Source organism: Grus americana, chromosome 19, assembly GCF_028858705.1.
Source record: "Grus americana isolate bGruAme1 chromosome 19, bGruAme1.mat, whole genome shotgun sequence".
Taxonomy (NCBI): Eukaryota; Metazoa; Chordata; class Aves; order Gruiformes; family Gruidae; genus Grus; species Grus americana.
In genome coordinates, this window is record NC_072870.1 from 11,456,605 (window position 1) to 11,475,879 (window position 19,275).

At 52.3% G+C, this 19,275-nt stretch overlaps 1 protein-coding gene across 17 annotated transcripts in view; it reads right to left on the bottom strand.

The window, feature by feature from the left end:
* Positions 1-19,275, bottom strand: part of MSI2 (musashi RNA binding protein 2) — a 253,167-nt gene that overhangs the window by 97,803 nt on the left and 136,089 nt on the right. For all 17 annotated transcript variants that reach the window (XR_008579862.1, XR_008579861.1, XM_054847380.1 and 14 more), the window contains exon 7: positions 2,340-2,388. Coding sequence is in view for 15 of the 17 variants with exons in the window: in XM_054847380.1 (XP_054703355.1) it covers positions 2,340-2,388 (49 nt within the window). In the remaining 2 variants the exon portion in view is untranslated. The remainder of the gene's footprint in view (positions 1-2,339; positions 2,389-19,275) is intronic.

Genomic DNA, 19,275 nt, shown 5'->3' on the forward strand with positions numbered 1-19,275 from the left:
ACCTTGAGGTACGCGGGAAGAGATGAGCGTCTTGCGTGCAGGAAGCAAAGGAAGGACCAACACACCGTTGCTCCATTTTTCGCGGAGCCCAGCCAAGGCGGGCGCGAGCTGTTGAAGAGACCACGGGCGAGTTTGGCAGCAGGAACGGAGCTCGCCGCAGGCACATCCAAGAGCCCCAGTGGGAACAAAACTCCAGATTTCAGCAAAAGGAGACTTTCTCCCCCGTCTCTGGAGCAGAGCCCTGATCCGGGGATGAGGCAGCAGCTGGGGCCACCCAGCCCTGCCACAGGCTGCAGTTGTGCTGCGGGACGGGCTGACGTCCCCCAGGACAGGCTGCCCAGGTGGAGCCCCCCCGTGCCCCCTGCGCCTTGGAGAGGGACGGCAGAGACTGCTCTGCGGGGTGAGAGGCAGAGACAAGAAACTGCAGGTCAGGGACTTGCAAATAAATTGGGCTGCAAAAGCCTCCGAAGGACAGGGCACGGAGATGAACGCCGGGATGCGTTGGCAGCCTATCCGATGCACGCCGCGCGAACTTGCCAGGTTAAGACACAATTTAAGAGAAGAAAACAAGGGATACAATCAGAAGCAGGCAGAAGACTTGCTGAAGCACATTCGCAGGGGCCACGACTGTTGAGCGTGTTCCTCGGGGGACCAGAGCCCCTCAGTGCTCCCCGCAGACCACGTCAGAGCGGGGATGCGGGGCTCTCGTGCCCAGCGCAAAAGCACGACATAACGCAGCTCTTAAACGCGGCAAGCGATATGCCAGGATCCTGAGTGGAGAAGGGTATTTATGGCCCATTTAAGGGTGGTTGCAAAAGGCGGAAAATTCCCTGGATATAAAAGGAAGTTGTCAGGGGTTGAACTTTCCAAACTATGTAAGAGTTTTGAACGCTTGGTTCCTGTTAGAGAACTGATGGGCACTGCCTGTTCACATGCCTTCCCTGGCTCCCCAGAGCTTATCTTCCCAAGCAAGTCTTTTGCTCGTTGCTGCTGAATTTTCCAGGGCGCTATGATCCCTGACTTCAGAGAGGGATCGGCGCCTGGGGGGGCACTGCCAGAGGGAGGGAACGCTATCCTGGAGGTTTGCCTGGCTCACCCAGCCTTCCGCACGCAAATAGCGGAGCGGTGAATAATTCAGACAGCGCTGGGAGGTCACGTCTCTGACCCTGCCATGGGGATGAGACGAGGCGGCAGCGGCTGGGCGCTCTGGGCTGCTCCCCTCTCCCATTCCCGGGGCTCCCAACGCTGCCTGGCCGGGCGCGGGCTCCTTCACAGCCCCCCTAAACAAACCTACTACATACACCGCTCCGAGTAGCTGACGTACTCGAGGCTGACACAATAACCACATCGATCAAGCGAGCTCCTGCAAAGGGTCAACTTAAGCTTCTGGCGTGCGAAGGGCAAACGACAAACCTTGGGGCTGCACGTCCACGCCATCGCACGGGGGCAGAGCCCACAGGCTGCGCTGGCTTCCCGCGCTGCCTCCAGACACACGCGTGTTAAAGCAGGAGGCTGGGGACGTAAAATCGGTCTTGTTTGGAGAGAAGGGAAGAGGGTCTCGGAGCCTGCCCCCGGCGCAGTTTGTGGGGCCGCTGTGAGAGCCCAGGTAGGTTTTGCCCCCCCAGCTGAACGGGGTGCTGCCGGGCTGCGCTCTGCCTGGAGTTCGGCGTCTCTGCTGCGGCGATAACGCGAACTGCTCACTGAGAGACAGAGGAGCATCATTTATTTCCACTGAAAGGAACGGCCGTAACATTGAAAATAATCCTCAGCTCATTTTCACAGAACTGTACGAGCAGTGATGAAACCTCATCTCTCTTGTGAAATATGTGGAGGGAAATTCCTCTTCTGGAGATCCTGCTTATTCTGAGGTACCATCACTGGAGGATGAGCAGTCCTCAGCTTCAAAACCCCAGCACGCCTGAAACCCCAGCGGAGGGGTTTAGCCCCTTGATTCCCTGCTATCTCAGCTTAACGTAACGCTAGCCACCGTGGTACAGACCCTCTGCTTCCCTGCAGCCTCACCACGCGCAGCTCCCCGGGCTTTACTACCTCCAGCGATGCCACGGAGCCTGACAATGGTCCTCCCAAAGATAAGTCATCAGACTGACCAGAAAAATCATCTCTAATAAGAAAACGCAGCCGAGCTGTGGCATTACGCGCCAAACAGCCCTTCCTCTGCCCAGGACAGAGGGAGCCGTCTCACACACACACACGGCTCTGCTGATTTAGCACCACTGGATTCAGCCACCGGGTCATCACGTTGATGCTGAGTTTTGGCTGCGCTCACCATGCAGAAGCCGTCACAAAACGGGATGTCTGAGCTCCCAGTTCTCTCTTACCTCTATGCCTGTTGGTCGTCTTGTCAAACATAAGCATGGCGTCCTCTACCTGCAAGACAGAAGAGGGGAGATGCGTGCTTTAACACACCGGCTGCACGGTCTGCAAAGACACAACAGACAAACTGGGAAGGGGAGACAAAGGCAGGAGCAGCCCCCGCTCGGGTACAAACGATGCATCAGATCTCCTCGCTTTTGCTCAGAGTCAGCTCCTTTGGAGATCTGCGGCTTTCAACCCCCGTGCTAGCTGACGTTTGATCCCACAGCGGAAAAGCAAACATTAGAGGTTCTGTTTCCCTGAAAAGCCAAAAACCTAAGGAGCTCCTCCACCTCTCCTCGGTCGCTGGCCGTGCCTCATCTCAGCCTTTTCCCCTTTTTTGCCGGGAGATAAGGAAGGGCCAAGAGAGGAATCGTGGATGCAAATCAAGCCCGTGACTTCTCCAAATTAGAGTCACTGTCTTGGCTGAGAATTAGGAGGTTTCAAGAAGTATGAGCAGGGTAAAATCTGGTCAGCCAAGAAAGGTATTCAGAGGGTTTGAAAAGGCCTTTTGAAAAGCTAGAGGAAAGAGGGGAGAGGGAGGAGGGAGAAAGTTTAATTCGCATCAGGCTTGGCATTTCCACTTCAGAAGAGAGATGACTGATGAAACGTATTGAAGTGCAACCAAATTGCTTTCAACTTTCATTACTATTTGCATGATTTATTCCACCTCCATTTAATCTGTGCAGCCACACCTAAAATTTTACACTTATTTTAGAAGGATGTTGTGCTGGGGTTTATTTTCCAGCACTATCACGTTTTAAACTGTTGCTCAGAGGCTGCAGGAGCTGGGGCAGGTTGGTCCCGCACGCTGCGGGAAACGTCCTGGGTAATCTTTCTGAAAATAAATTACAGACCTTGCTATTCCCCGTCTTAAACTAGGGCTGATGAAAACCTGTACCACCGCTAAATTGCAGAAGGCGCTGGGGGAAGGGAGAAGATCTTTAAAGAAAAGGTTTTATTCTTTAAAGACTCCACTGGTTATCTGTGGGGGTGGGTTTGGGGTGGGGATTTTTGTTCGTCTGGGGGTTTTGGTTTGTTTGGGGGTTTTTTAGTGGTTTTTTTCCCCTGGTAATTTTTGTGATACTTCTATGTTCTTATATTCTGGTATTCTATAAATCATTTATTTCAGGAAAAGTGATTTCCGATGCAGTTACGTGCTCTCTTCACCTCACACGGTGCCACTGAAGGGTCCACTTTTCACCCCAGCTGCCCGTGTCCGCTTTGGGCTGACCTCTTCCCTTGTGCCAACACGTCTGCGCAGCAGATCGAGGCAGGAAACCGCTCCAGGTTAAAATGAACCGCGCTTGCTCTTCCCGGCTGGTTTTAAGTCAGATCGGTTTCCCGGCACGGCCAAACCATCGCTGATGCTGACCCACCGCAAGGGACGGGCTGAGCAGAGGCAGCACCTTCTGGGACGGGGGGACCGCTGTCGGTGGCTGCGCCAGCTTCTGCTGCCTTAACCTGATCCTGGAATTCCAGCGGGATTCGAAAGCTCCCGCCTGGATACAAGTCACAGTTCAGGGAGTAGAGTTTGACTGTAGTTCTCTTGTGCAGGTCCAGCCTACTTCTGTGCAGAATTACAGTCTGTCGTGGCTGGGCAGAGACTCGGCTTGGGAAGGTGGTAAAAACACAGCTTGAACCTCTCCTACCAGACTGAAATATGTTCCAGGATACAGTAAAAAAAAAAAAAAAAATACAGTGCAGGAAAATTGTACACTATGCCTAAACTCATCTAAAAACCTGTCTTGGGTTAACTTGGTCTCAACTTTTTCAGTCCCAGTGGTTTGCAAAATGTGTTAGCAATGGCCTGAGATGGAAGAGAACAGCACGCCTCCGTGATACCCATCTCGGATGAGACCTAAAGATGCTGAGGCACTGAAAAATCCAAACCGCATTAAGCAGAGAGCCATTTGTCCTGCCGTCTGTCTGCACTCCACGGAAGAAAACACAAGTACGAGTAAAATCAGAAGGCAGATAAGGACAGAGCTCCCCTTCACCCTACCACCGCCGCTTATCTCTGCTCCAGGGTTATGTTTGCACAGCAATCTTTTATTTTTCATTCTCAGAGGTCTTGGCCCCACCGGAACCAAAAATTACATGTTGCACCTAATGCTGTTCCTCTGCCTCGGTCCACGCGAGCGCGCTGAGCACCCTTTTGTCCCCACGCCAATCGCTGTTGCACAAGTTTTAACGCGCAGCTCTTCCAGCGTAACCTTTCTGCCTCGCATCCCACCCCAGAGCCCGGGGAGGTTTTGGACGCGCTGCAGCACAGACCCCACCAGCCCGGGGGTCCCTCCGTCCCCGACCCGGCGGCTGTCGCCATGCACAGGCTCTCCTGGCCGGAGCCACACATTGCAAAATGGCACCTCCTCCTGCAAGGACGTTACTGGGGACTTTAGGAAGGCTGCTTCTCCTGTTGTTAGGGGGAGAAGAGGCGTGAGATGCACGACACGACTCTGACCTCGCTTTAGCATGGCCGTGTCTCAGCCCGAAGTCTCCCAGCAGGCTGAAGCCTCGGCCGCAGGGTACAAAACCCTCCCTTGGGCTGAGCCGGGGCCGCAGCAGCACCGCGGGTTTGAACCTCTTGTGCAGCCTCTCCCTGCTCCTCCAAGCGCTGCCGTGACACAGGAGGGACGGATCCTGGCACGGGACCGGGCGGGGGGCTCTGCGTCCAGCTCCCGGTCATACCGGGGATATCTGCAGTTCTGGTCGCCTCTCCCACCTGTACGAGGTGACACGTCGTCTCACCCACCAGACACACGTCCTCTGGGCAAACAACGCTTTGTGCCATGTGTACCAAGGCCCCGCTTCGCTGGAACGACGATCTTGGCAGAGATCTTTTTAACGCAAATAAATCCTCGTCAGCAGTAACAAACGCAGCCTGCACGGGCCAAGCCAGGAGCTTTCCATCGCGCTGGCTGGGACCCCGAGGAGCGCGGGTGCACTGGTGGTGGGCACTTAATCCCTCCTCCGAGCAGCGGTACCCACTTCTGGGATCAGAACTGGGCGCGCAGCTCCCCACGAAAGGGTCAGCCCCGCCGGTTTAAGCCTGAAAACCTGCAAGGGGGAAGCGGCTCTGCGGCCGAGTTTCAGCCGTGGATCAAGCACGCCTTTAAGAAAAAATAATCAGTGGGGTGTTCTTTAAGCCAGCTGGTGCCCTTTCAACAATGTCTAATTGGTTATCTTTTCTGTTTCCTAAGGTCAGAACATTTTATCTCCGTCTCTGCCCTTTCTGAGTTTACCCCACCCTGCGTTATTTTTTAGGGCAGCCATTGTAACAGAAGAATAGCCTCTTTCCTCCATAGTCCGGTGACACAATGAGACTTCTTGAAACCTCCTGAATAGATAAAGTGCAGTGGCAAAAGGAAAATTCTATTAATGCTTTGCAAAATAAAACATCTAAGAGCTGGTTAGACAAGCAAGAGAAGAAAATCAATATGGAGAGGGCAGCGTGCTTAGAAAAACTTTTCACTAGTTGCAAAAAGGTGGCGAGGGTATGGGAGGGAGGGGGAGAAAGAAACTTATTAATTCAGAAAACCCATCAATGGTATGGAAATCTGGCAGAACAGCAAGAACTGAAACTAGAAGAATTTGAATATACAAAGGGCTGAATAGAATGAGAAAACCACACTGCCTCACACACACAGCCCGTTTCTCACGGTTCTCTGTGAATCAAACACAAGCGGCTTGTTCAAGTTTTCATCAAGGAGAAATAAGGGACACAGTCAAGGTAACCGGCAGTAAACCCTGTAGTAAGCAAATTGATCCCTATTTCAGGGGAAGGAAAAAAAGAAAAACAACTCACAGATGAAACTCAAGTAGATTCAGGAGCTGTGATTGTCCAAAAGTTAACCCCCTCCTCCAACCTGAGGCTCCCTTGCTGGCCCAGTATTTTAAAGATGCTCAAACAGCACGTTTTCCAGGTCTCAACTCAAAACACGCAACTAGCACCTTGCTTAAAAAAGAGAAGAAAATTTTCCCCGGGGTTAGAAACAGAACTGGAAGATGCAGTCACCACCTCCAAGGCTCGGCTGGGGTACGCCCAGGACCGATCACCCACCACGCACCGCCGGCTGAACCCTCGTATCAGCTACAGAAGTGGCCTCCTGTGAGCATCTTCCCTGGGCACGGCGAAAAAGAGCAACACCAGCAAAGAGCTGAACTTCCCCAGCACGGGTGTGAGACGCTGAGTCACCGAGCAGAGCGCCACGTCGCACTCAGAAAGCTCCTGGCAATCCAAAAATTTCTCTCTCTCTTCAGATACAGCATGGCTCGATATGGAAACTTAAAGGAGCTGATTAATTTGAACTAATTATCGGCATCAAAGGAGAGCGTATTACAAAATGAACACAGTCTTAGCACTTAAGGTAAATAAAAAAAAAAAAAAAAAAAAAGAGAGACTTGCCAGACAATGCCAGATACAAATGGACGCTTAAGCCCAACAGCCTTCTCCTCTGTCCCAGCATACCCCATACATGCCTCCAATTTAGACCCAGTTTCTCATATAAAGCCTAACTAATGGGCTTTAGTTTATTTAACATTTTTTTCAATCCACTTGGGGCTCTGAGAAAAGGAAGGGCTACACCACTACTTTAATCACTGCCTGGAAGGAGGAATAAGGGAGAATAGGAGGAAAGGAAAAAAACCCCAACCTAGAGGAGCCAAAGGCTTTAATAATCCTAACAGTTCCCAGGGTTATTTAAAATATGCCCAACCAGTTCACAAAAGGCTCCACAGAGATAAATGTATTTGATTTTCTTCCACTTTAATGGAGGCATACATTTAAAGCAACAAAACCAGGGTGACCTAAATAAAATGACTATTAATTGTACTCAGAAAGGCTCTGAATTTAATGCAACTGATCCAGCCCGGCACAAGAACGCACAATATTCTCCATTCATTCCTTCCACTTTCCTCTCGGTGATTTTCGACTCCTCTCTGCTCGCGGGGCAGTCCTGAGCAGTCAGCGATGATCAAGCCCGTCCCGGCCCATCGCCGCCCACACCCTAACGAACAGGCTGAGTCCTCTGCACAGACCAGCAGCGATCCAGCAAACCTCTGGAGCACGGTGCTCCGCCAACGGGAGCGCAGTGCTGCCTCCGAAAGCTGAGATGACCAAACCAGAACGTTTTCTGGAAGACTTCATGCCCCGTCTTGTATTTCTACGGCCGTGCGACATCTGCACAGACCGGCAAACCCCGAGGTGGTCCACGCACGCGCAGCTGGCAAAGCCGATGTTCACGTACCAGGTGCCTGCGCGCAGACAGGAGTAACAACGGCCACTGTGTCACATCTCCAGGTTCTTCCCCCCCCACCATTTGAATCAAGTTTACTCATTGAGTAAAACCTCCATGAGGAAACTACCATAACTATAATGAACGGACACGCAGCAGTCTTTATGCCTCACACTCCTCATCCAGCCCAGGAAAGCTTCACCTGATCCAAAACCTGAGCTTCCGCCACGTCCAGAGCAGGTCAAGATTCATCCTGCGTTCCCCCCAAGAGCTGTTTGTTTCCAACGCTCCCGAGCAGATTTGGTGCTACGTTCTCCATCCCTTCAAGGATAAAGAAGAATTAGGGCAGACAAATGAAATAACGCGCCGTAATCGAACGCTGTGGCACTTCAGATTGGGTCCTGGGAGAAAAGAAATTGCAGAAGGATGACATTCAGCTGCACGCAGCCGGGTTGCGTTTCTACCTGCCCCATCCCCTGACTCGTAAACTTTACAGGTCTATCACTTCTTCTGTTCTCCCAAGAAAAGCGTGCTGGATATTCTGGTCTAATTCCTCAAATTATTTATACACACTGCACAACTCCTCCAATATTTTGCTTTCTGAAGCAGAAAAACCTCTTAGCTGCTAGTAAACTGTCAGGTGCTATTATTTTAAATGCGCATGTGAAATCTAAGCACCAGCAATGCACTGCTGCAGATTTACAACCGCCCCCCCACATAAATTAAGACAAATGCGTATCGCATGCCAGACAGAAAAAATGGTTCCCCCCACACCAGGCCTCTGGGTTTGATTACAGTGGAATTAAACACAGAAACAAACACTTTAACCGTTTCCCCTCTTTCTGTCAAGCCTGCCCCCCCCGGTCCCAGCCTGGCTCCCCCCCCGGTCCCAGCCTGGCTCCCTCCCCGTCCGAAGGCACCCAAAGCACCCTCGCTCACCGCCCAGGCACCTTCGCCGGGGGCTGGGTCCCCCCCATCCCAGCCAGCGGCATTTCCAGCACCGTGTCCCAGCACAGATGACCACAGCGGACCCCAGGCTCCCGACCCAGAGCGCGGCCGGTCCCGGTTCCACCACCCCACCACGCTCAAGGGCTCCCGCGCTCACCCGGGCGGCTGCTGTCTTGGCCAACGCACCAGGGAGCAAAGCGGAGACCTCCAGGGCTGAAAGCATCAACTACTACAGCTTCACTAGGTAGCCCCGGCTCCCGGCTGCGTGGTGAGAGATTCATATCCTCTGCGGATCAGGCACGACTTGTGTAGCGCTCCCCGGGGCGCTGGAGACACACGGTGAGGTCCCTCACTGAGCGCTTCCCAGTGTTTCGCGGTGACGACTTACCAACCGAGGACTGACATATTATGCACCATGATAATAATCAATGCCATACTGTGCAAGAACAAATTCCAGTGCTAGCAATTTTTCCCCCCAGCAGTCAAGTCTTTAAAAAGTCTTCTTCAGCAATTATAGCTAATAAAACTACAATTTTATTCAGCACACACATATCATTGTAACTAATTTTGCTCCATCAGGGCTGAAATTAAAACAGTCATTCAATCACGTTAATCTCAGGGCTTGCTCACCAGCCGTGACATGGCAAAGAGCATCCCAAACGCTTGCCAAAAAGCACGGTGGCTACTCTTGGACTTCAAAATGCTCCCGCAAAAACCCAACGCGTTACTCAACGCTTACTCTACCAAGGGGGATGTAAGAATGACTAATGCTCTCCAGAAAGAACAGCTTTCCACAGCAGGACAAATTAAAGATGACTCCATAGACGATTTCTCATTAATTCCTTCTCTGGCATTAATAATATGAAGTATTGATGAAAGCAAGGCTCTTTGCCACGCTCAGATCAAGTTATAAACTACACGAGGACTCTTGGAGCTTTCCTTTGACCTGCTGTCTTGGCTGAGAACTTCCCTTGTCTCCATCAGATTTCCAGCACACGTTACCAAACACCACCGAGCAGGAAGACAAAGTTCTTGCAAAAGAAACCCCCAAACCAAAACCCAACCCCAACCAACAACCAACCAACTCTGAAACATAAAGACAATTCTCTATCTGGCATCAAGGGCTGCTGTGCTGCTGCAGGACCAGCGGCAGAGAGGGCAGCAAAACCAGGAAGGAAACGCAGCAAGGCCGGCATACGGCGTAACGCCAGCTTGGGTTGGTAGCGACCTTCACCCAGCAGAACGGCTGGCGTTGTATAAACTGCCAGGGCCGTTTCTCCAAAAGGTACGATATAGCTACACAGCCAGGGCCACCACCAGAGAGAGGCACAGGGGTCCCTTCAAGAAGAAGGGATGCAGAAGAAACCACGCCAGCAGGCAGCATTGACAGCTCCGCTTCAGCCGGGCACTGGTAGCTACTGTCGCCAGATGAGGTGGCCTCACCTCCCAGGCACCTGTAACACTGGGTACTTCAGGGATGCCTTTCACCCCTTCACAATGGAAATCAAGCTGAAGACAACAGCGGCACGGGGAGCCAAGCAAGACCATCATGGTGCTAGCCTCTCCTTGGCCGCTGGGCGTGCGCATGTTTGCTGTGCTTTTATGGAGACAGAATACCTGCCTCTGTCAGAGCAAAGCAAGCCTCGGGCTGGGTCCCATCTCCGCAATCAAGTCCTGCAGCCAGGTCTAATTGCCCAGAACAATTTATGCCCACCAGCACACGGGCAGCTGTCCCCTGGGTCTCCTTAGCTTGTCGGGAAAACAGGTTCCAGCGCTGCATTTCCGAAATGGAATAAGAGAGTCAGAGAAGCCGACAGCGAGACGGCGTCTCGGAGAGCTCGCAGGAGCCAGCGAGACATCCCGGATCCTCCTGCCCTTCTCCCAGGGCAGCAGCGCTGCACTAACAAACATCCAGCGGCAGTTCAGCGCGCTGGGATCCCGACGGAAAAGGGTACAGAGGGTCCACACAACCACCCTGCAGCAAGAACCCCAGACTCGGCTCCGCGTGGTCACTAGCAACACACACCAACCCCAACCGACGGGCTAAGGACTTGCTGGTGCCGTGCTGCTTACAGCCCTGCACGGATGGAGATTTGCACCAACAACCTGAACGTTTCACCGCAGCAGAGCGGCGTCTTTTGCCGAGACTGGGCAGAGCCGTGGTGCTGCCCGGTGCCCAAACACTCACGGCCTCGCTGGTCTCTGGGGACAGCCTCAGGGCCAAGCGTGAGCGTGTCACCGTTCGGGACCTCCCGCGTGCCTGAAATATCTCCGGGTGGCAACAGAGATGACAAATGCCGTAAGTAAAGCAAGATCTGCCACGATGACCCTTTTTGTATCCACCAGCACAACACACGCGCTGACCTGGCCACAAACGGCACTGTCTGAGTGAGCACTTTGACGTTAATTATCCTCAGGACAGCGCAGCGAGGCAGGGACACGCCGCTGCTGGACATCTCTGCTGCTGCAGCGTTCCATCGCCTGCAGCCAAGCAGGTCCCGCAGCGGCCGGCACCACCGAGAACGGCTGCTCTGCGCCGAGAGAGGCCATTGCCCGCGTTTGGCCCAGCGGACATGCCGCACCGCCTAAAACCAGCCCTGCGCCGGTGGGTTTTTGCCCATGGATGGGATTCGAGGTAAGGGCAGCCCAAGCTGCAGTTGGAGCCAGCTCTGCATCCCCGGAGAGCTGCTGCAGAGGATGGGGACGCGGGGGACAGCAGCGGGAGGACCCCACGCTCCTGGGGACACGTTGCCTGTGGCAGAGCTGCTCCCCTCCTTCCTCTCCAGTGTCTCAGCTCCCTGCCGCCACACACGCCATCGCATCCCCCAGCCTAGGCAAGCCGCTGCCTTTAAAAAAAGCAGAAGCTAACCTAACAAAGGACAGAAAGCAGACATCCAGACTTGTTTCTGGAAGCAGACTGATCTGATGCCACACGATACGCGTGTTTACGTGAAGCTGTAGCGTTTGGTTAACAAAACGTATCTGTGAATTAGAGCAGTGCCTCCATCACTGCTGTAATAAAACTCCAATCTACATTTCAGCCAGAAATCGGTGCCACAGAAATTTCTCCTGTGATCAAAGGTTATCTGTGCTACGGTATCAGACAAGGAGCGATTGATAACTTTAAAATATATGTCAGCAGCTAAAAGCACTTCAGTATATGTTAAAAAGCAAGAGAAGGAGCATATTCTGGTGTCGTTTAATCCGAAGCCGGTGTTAAATCACAGAGCTCCCGCTGCCGCCCTTCGCCAGAGAGGCAAGAACAGAATGTAGTTCAAAACATCTGCTGGAGAGCCTCCAAACTCTCTTACAAACATTTAATTCACCCTGCCTCAAAACATCTTTGTGTTTTACCCATCGAACAGACAAGGAAGAGGGTGGGACGAGGAGGGAAACTGAGCTACAGGCATTTGAAGTGACCCAACCACTGTCCTGGAAATCTTCGCCTTCGGTTCCCTGCCGGCATCAGGAGACCCCCCTCCCACCCGCATCTTCGTCCGTCCGTCTGTTCAGGACGTCCTGTCTGCGTGTGCACGCGTATGCACATATTTTGTTTTCTACAGATTTCCCCAACAACTGAGTAACTTTTCACAAGTGTTTTCTTGCGAGATCCGCAAACGAACTGAGAACCCGAGCTCCATCCGTCCTGCTCCAGCCCTGTGCCCTCGCTAACTTATCTGAGTTACGCAGGTAAAAACAGAAGACAAATGCGCACAAACTGTACTTTTTAAACGCACACACAAAAAATTTAAAATATTCCTTTTGGCACTCACACAGGGGCCATTAGGGTTTACGTCTTTAAGCTTCTGCCCCCGAAACGGAGGAGAACTTTTGCTCTTTGGAAAGCAAACGCCGAGAGCTCCACGTTAACCACATCCCTCGAACTGAAGCTTAAAAACACCAAATATCATGAGAGTCACGGCACGACCACGAGAGCTGACGAGACTAAAGCTCATCTCAGCTCCTCTGCCCCATCAGCTGCCCTCAGACCGAGCCCTCCCATGCAGCCCAACGCCCCGAACGGTGCCGCGGGGCAGGGAACGGGCCGCTCCCCCCCCACGCCGGCAGCGCGGAGGCGATGCCACCACGGGGGCACTGGGGGAACATTGCTCCTTCAGCATTTCAGCGAGCCAGGTGCAAGGCGGTTTGTGATTTTACTTTCACGGAACATTAGCTGCCGTCAGCAGAAATAATTCTTCCTCCCTTCACAGTGCTCGTTTGCATATTAGCACTGCAAAGTTGCAATCTGTTTTCTTTTCCAAACAATACTTGAGAGGTGCTGCTCGCTAGGCCTGGCCGGCACCGATTTTGGAAACCACGAGACCGTTGTAACTCCAGCCAGGGGACAGGCAGCTCCTGGTGAACACACGTGTGTGCACACCGACAGCCGACGTGTACCCCCCTTTCTCTCCCGATAGCCTTTAGCTATGGTGACCAATACCACTACCTAAAAAGCCAACAAATTTAAACATCTGTCCTCCTTTCTGGGCTGCAGCACGAGGGACGCTATCACGTAACGTCATTACAGCATCAGTTCAAACTCTGCCGATCCCTGCTTGCTTTGCGCAAGGCGTTTTCCACACAAGAAACTCGAGTTTTATAGGGACCTGGACCCCTCCGAGAGTGCCGCCCTCCCGCTCGAGCCCCCAGCAGCCCCCCATCCATCCCACCACCCCGCCGTGCCGCTCCATACAGGCAGGCAGAGGATGGCCGAATTAGTGCTTTTCCTGAAAAAAGGGACGTTCAAGTGCACAGGGACAACCCATCAGAATTACGCAAGGGACCGCTTTGGGCCACCAGCAAACACCCCCGGACAGAAGAAGCCTTCGCCTGCTCCCCCTGAAGCCCGGGAGCTCCAGCCCGACCCTTCGCACGCGGCACCGGGCGTTTCGGCTGTCACCATTGCCGGAGCTGCTCTCGCCTGCGGCACGCGACGCCCAGCTTACGCCAGCGAGAGCGCAGGCTGCAGCAGCCCCCCAGCCGTCGGGCTCTGGGCAGGGTCCAGGAATAAGGCTACAACCTCTCCCAGCCGAGAAAGAGCTTCAAATATTTGCGGAGCTCGTGCAGGTCCTCGGATGAAGTGCGCTACACGCAGGGGAAAGTCTCTTCTTTCCAAACCCAGCGTTCTCCCGACCGACGCAACACTAAAACTCGAGCAGCTGGTTTGTTTACTACAAACACACACGCCAAGTAACGAGATGCAGAGAGACCGTTAAAAGCCACATGCCAGGAAGAGCATCGGAAAGCGTCTCTCTGAACCCCAAAGTACAACACACCGGACCCCGACCCGGGCACTGACCATCTCAGGACCAACCCCCAAGAAATGGGAACCCCTACACCGAGTGTGGCTCAGTCGCGAGCACACGGCGAACCCAGTTACGTCCTCCCCAGACGCGGTTTCCGAAGACGGCAATAGCAGTTTCCCATTTTCCATTTAGGCGCTCTGTGGAGACGCGACCCAAGGGACCGGCCGGTCAGCACGCCGCCATTCGCCGCGTCGCTACGTCACCAGTTACGCCGAGGAGAACAGCGGTTCCCGTTCAGCCAGTGACAAAACCCACAGAGCACAAACCTAAGCACCCCCTCCCCAGCTCGCTGCAGAGGACAAACACGCAGCGTTAAAGCATCGCTAACCATGCCGTAATAACCGAGGTAGGGGGCTTCACACAGCGCCCTGCCTGTTACAGGGCACGCTGAGAAAAGCTCCGTTCTCAAGAAACCAAGGGTGGTTTTTTTTTTTGCAGACGCCTTTGCGGTGCCGTCCCGGCGCAGGACGGACACAGGTACGCAGATCTGATTAAGAGACATCCTGAGCAAAGTAACAGCATCGAGTTTAAAGAGCTTCCTGCTGCCCTTTTGTAAATACCTGCTGAATAAGTGTGAAGATAAGACAAGTATTGCATTACGATGTTTCCTGATGCATGAAGGGCTTTTTTATTGCCCAGAGTTTAAAAAAAAAAAAGAAACTATGAACAATTGCCACAGTCAGCTTCAGCAAAAGGCTCAGCTGCAAAATGAAGCAGTGTAGTTTATTAGCAAAGAAAAACTCATCTAAGTTTCCCTTGACTGTAATGAAAAAAAAGTTTCATTTTATTTCCTGCTAGATCCTTTTGCCTTTTATATCGTTCTTTTCATATACTGACTTGCATATTAAAGAATATTTTTCCAGGGTTATTTCTTCAAAGCAGAACTCTCTCCTCCCTTGTCCTTCAACCCCAAATCAAACATAGCTTACATCTCCACATTTGGGGATTGTTTTGATTTATGGAACAAACACTGGCAACCCAGACCCTTGCTGTAACAAGCATTGCACGTTGCTGCACTCAGGAAAGGTGCGGAATTGCCGGCTCGGGGGTCCGGGTCCACTCTCGACGCCCGGGCTCCGCAGCAGACGGAGGAAGGCGGCTGGGCAGCGCTGCCCGCACAGCTCGCTCCCAAGCCCTTGACTCGTCTGCAGGCTGCTGGCCAGGTGGGGTTCAGAGAGCTGCGCTCGGACCAAACTCATTACACTGATGAGTTACACTTTTTTTTTTATTTAGGCTGCGCCTTGGCTCCTCGCACACGCACAGGGATGCGCTGCCCGCTCCAGCACCTCACGGCACCGACGCACAGAGAGAAGTGATTTTCCCTTTGTCACAAATTAGTGACAAAACCGGGAGAAGACAAGTCCCTGGATTTGCTCTGAGTATCCCCTGGAGAAGGTAGGAGCTCTGCCCCGGCACCGGGACACCCAGAGCCGGGAGCACAGGTTTCCCTGGCCGTACAGCCCCGCTCACATCCCTGCATCGCTCGCGCTACGGCACGTCGCTCACCTTCAAGAGGAGAAATAACAAAAACGAAGCACTAGCTCTGATTTCTGTTGTCCGTGGGTTTAGACCCGTCCTTTACCTCTTTTAAAATACGCCAGAAAGTCTTGATGAGAAGGCAGGAGCCCAAAGCCACTTGTGGGAACATGCCTTTTAAGACCGTTCGCTGCAGAAAAGCATCGTTCCCAGGAACCTCCGGCGGTAATCACCGCCGGCCTCGCCAACCCGCCGCCCGGCCCGCTCCTGTCCCAGGGGTTTTACAAAACGGGGAGCGCGGCGCAGGAAATGCCGTTTTGATCACTCAAGACCTCGGGACGCTCGCTGCGGCCTGGCCCCCCCCTTAATTTGAGCTCAATCAGGGAGGTCAGACTGGAGCACTAGCTGGGGCCGTCGGGATGGATTTTTAAAGTACCACCTTGATTTTATTCCTTCAGCTCCAACCCCTTCCCGCTCTCGGGTCAGGCGCCTAAGCACGCTGCAATAAACGCTGGGGAAGGCAATCCACCAGGAGAGCAGGCTATTAAGGCTGAATACGATATTAAAAAGAAAGCAATTAGCGGCGCTGGCTGCGGCTCGGCTCCTCTCACACCTCAGCCCCTCGGACGCGAGCGCGTCCCGCTGTGCCCCAGTGTCATATTGTTTGCAAGAGATTTAATGCCCACGAACCGCGGTTATTGGTGCGTAAATTGAGTTTTACACGTGTCAACAACGCAAGCTCTCATCAGTTTGACAGAGCCTCACCCAGTCATTTGAAACCAAGGTTCAGCTGCAATTTTTAATTACCCCTGGACAGCACGGGGATTACAGGCATAATCACCGTACCCAGATTTCTGGAACTACGTTACTACTCTTTTAAAGCCTACTGCAGAAAAACCAATGTTTTCTGTTGTGAGGGTTTGGGGTTTTTTTTTTGTTTAAAACGACGTTGAAGCCATTCAACCTCCTGCAGCTACTTAAATCATCAAAATGATTTCTGTGAAAAAGAAATCATTTTCTTCAGTTTATAAATGAAAATTAAAAAAAAAAAATCCTCCTTCACCCTTATTATCCATATAACAGGGATTCGAGGCACAGACAGGGGGTTAACTTTCAGTACGAACACAAGACAGTTGAACAACGCCCCACGTGCGAAAGTGGCCAAAAAGCCGCGGAGCAGAGGTTTCCCGGGCAGGCACCACGGCGGGGCTGCGGGCAGGAGCCGGCAGAGGCAGGCACAAGCTGAGCAGGAGCACCCCGGCTGCAGGGAAAGACAAGTTCAGCCATTAATCCGGCATCTGGCCGCAGCCGCCAACCTTTCTCATCAAACCCCAACATAATCGTTGCAAGAAGGGGCACTGTCGTGGCACGTTTTCCCCAGGGACGTGGAGATGCTCTGTGGTCCCTCTAGCCCGGCTACGGGGAGACCGATCACAGTCAGGTGAAGCTGCCTCCATCCGTGACCAGGGGCAAACCCAGAAAAAATCACCCGAACACCTTGACAAAACCCCCTAATTCTATCCACCAACCAGGGAAATAGCGTGGCACGGGGGTTTGCATTACTTACGTTTCACACTTCAGTCCCATTTATTTTTTTGAAAAGGATGGTTAATTTTCACTGTTGACTGAAACAACATGTAGTTCCCAAAAGTTTTCCAAAACAACATGCACTTCCAAGAGTTTTCCAGAGCTGCCATCTCCACCTGCCCCGTGTCCCTGTGCGAGGGCACACGCACGCACGCACGACATCTGCCCTTTCTCCTCGCTTCCCTCAGCCCCACAGCGCACCCTTCCCCGGGGCGTGCATCACACCCTGCCGCAGAGACCTGCGTGCACGCATCCATGCCCGGGAAAACGGGATTCAGGAGGGAAGAGCCCACCTTTTCACTCCTTTCCCCCCCCCCCAAGCCCTGGAGAACAACAAATCCCTTCCCTTCCCTGCAGGGCCCATCAGCCGCCTTGGAACGTTTTGTTTGAAACCTCTTGGCTTCACACACTTTTTATTTCTTGCCCAAAAGCTATTTGAATGGATTATGTCCCGGTGATGAATCTCTCCTAGAAACGTTACAAGAGACTCTTGAATCATGGCAAACCGGCTCGGTAAATCAAACAAACTGCAAAAACGGGCAAAGAGAGGATTTTGGTGTTAAGCAGAAGGTGACAGGTCCACCCATCAATCCCGCGTGACTGACAAGACATCCTCCCGAGATGCGTATATGTATTTTTTTTTAACTTTGCTTCAGTGACTACACTTTATTATGCCAAAATAACGCAAGATACAATAATTAAGCTGCGATCTCAGTGGATTGCTCACAATGATAATTCCACCTTTGTAATTCGGCTTCAAATAAACCCCCTTTGTTCTGTCTTATTACACAGATTCTGGTATCATTCAAGTATATTAACTGTAGCCTATTACTGTCACACAAAAATGCTCCCTGAGCCATAGCAAAAGGCTCCCCAGACAAAACTTTATGTCATGTTAATCCAAGCTTTAATAACTATGAGGATATATAACTGTATTCTAATTGTGCTTTGTGTTTCCGCATACAAAAAACAGCAGATATCAAACGTGACAGAGGCAGCCTTCTTCAAACCAAGCACCAACTCCTCGCCCTGGATGTCCCTGGCCGGCCGCAGCACAGAAATGCATTTCCATTCCGAGCAGCGGGGCTAAAAGCCACGTGGGCAATTCAGGGCAAATCCTGGCTCACGCTAAACCCGGGTCTCGGGCACAGAGGGGAAAACTGGGCTGGTGGTGCTAAGTGCTGCGGCTGTTACTGCAACAGAAATTAATACCCTCTAAAATAGCACTCTAACAGGGATAATCAGTATTATGGAAATTGTACATATTTAATTCTTGAGTGTCTGCTGAAAACATTGCATGATAAAGGGCTGCAGTAAGCAGAGCATTTGTTTTGTAGCCAATGCTTAAAATAGGCAAGGGGGGGGGGGAAGGAAGAGAAAAGGAAAGAAAGAAAAATAACCTGGAAAGAAGCAATGAAAAGATTCACAAATTTCTAACAGCGCATTTTCGAACGCCGGCTGCAAGCTGAGAAACGTTTTTAAGACAATTGGAAGGATCTGTCCCACCCCCACGAGGCTGAGGCAAAAGCGTTCTCTGCTGTGCTTTGCTCGTGCTTTTGCTCAGCCAGTTCTAAGAGCCTCGAGAAATGAGATTGATACCCCTTCCGTAAGGGAGGTTACGGCGCTGATCTCGCAACGGCATCCAGCGCGGGCTAAAGTGCCCCGTTTAACCTTGCTGTTCAGCTGTAGGACACGGGCCCTTTAACTCTCCTCATTCTCACACGCCGCTCATTTTCCGCTGCAACCTGCCCCATTTTACTCTTGTAAAATTTGCTTCAATACAGTAAATTCGAAGCTAAGAAAAATAAACGGATAGGACCAAAAAAAAAAAAAAGGCAGGGAGGAGGAAAGCACGAGCAGTGACTTGTTCCAGGTCAGAAGACAAATCGAAGCCAGGAGTAAAACTGCCCCCGCCATGCAGACCTCGCGCAGGGCTCGGGATTTCCTCCTCCCGAGGTGCCCGTCTCTTTGGCCTTTTCTGCGGCACCCAGCAACACGTCCCCGTGTCACTCCCTGCCTCCAGCCCTGGTTAGAGCGCGCCCGGGAGACTCTTTAGAGGAAATTCTATAATGATTAGCCAAAACGCTACCGAAACTCAAGGAAACGTGACCGTTTTCCTGCCCGTGCGCTCGCCGTTGGCCCCCGAGGGCTTTCCCGGCACTTTAATGCCAGGAGAATATGGGTAACGGAAATAAGTATTTTACCTTATTTACTCGTTACTGATTTATAACACTTAACTACCATAACGGGTCATTTTGTAACATCATAAAAATAGACCCCGTATTTTACATCAAGCTTAGTGACAACCCGAGCGAGGTTTCACACGTCTCCGCGCGAGGAGCTCTGAT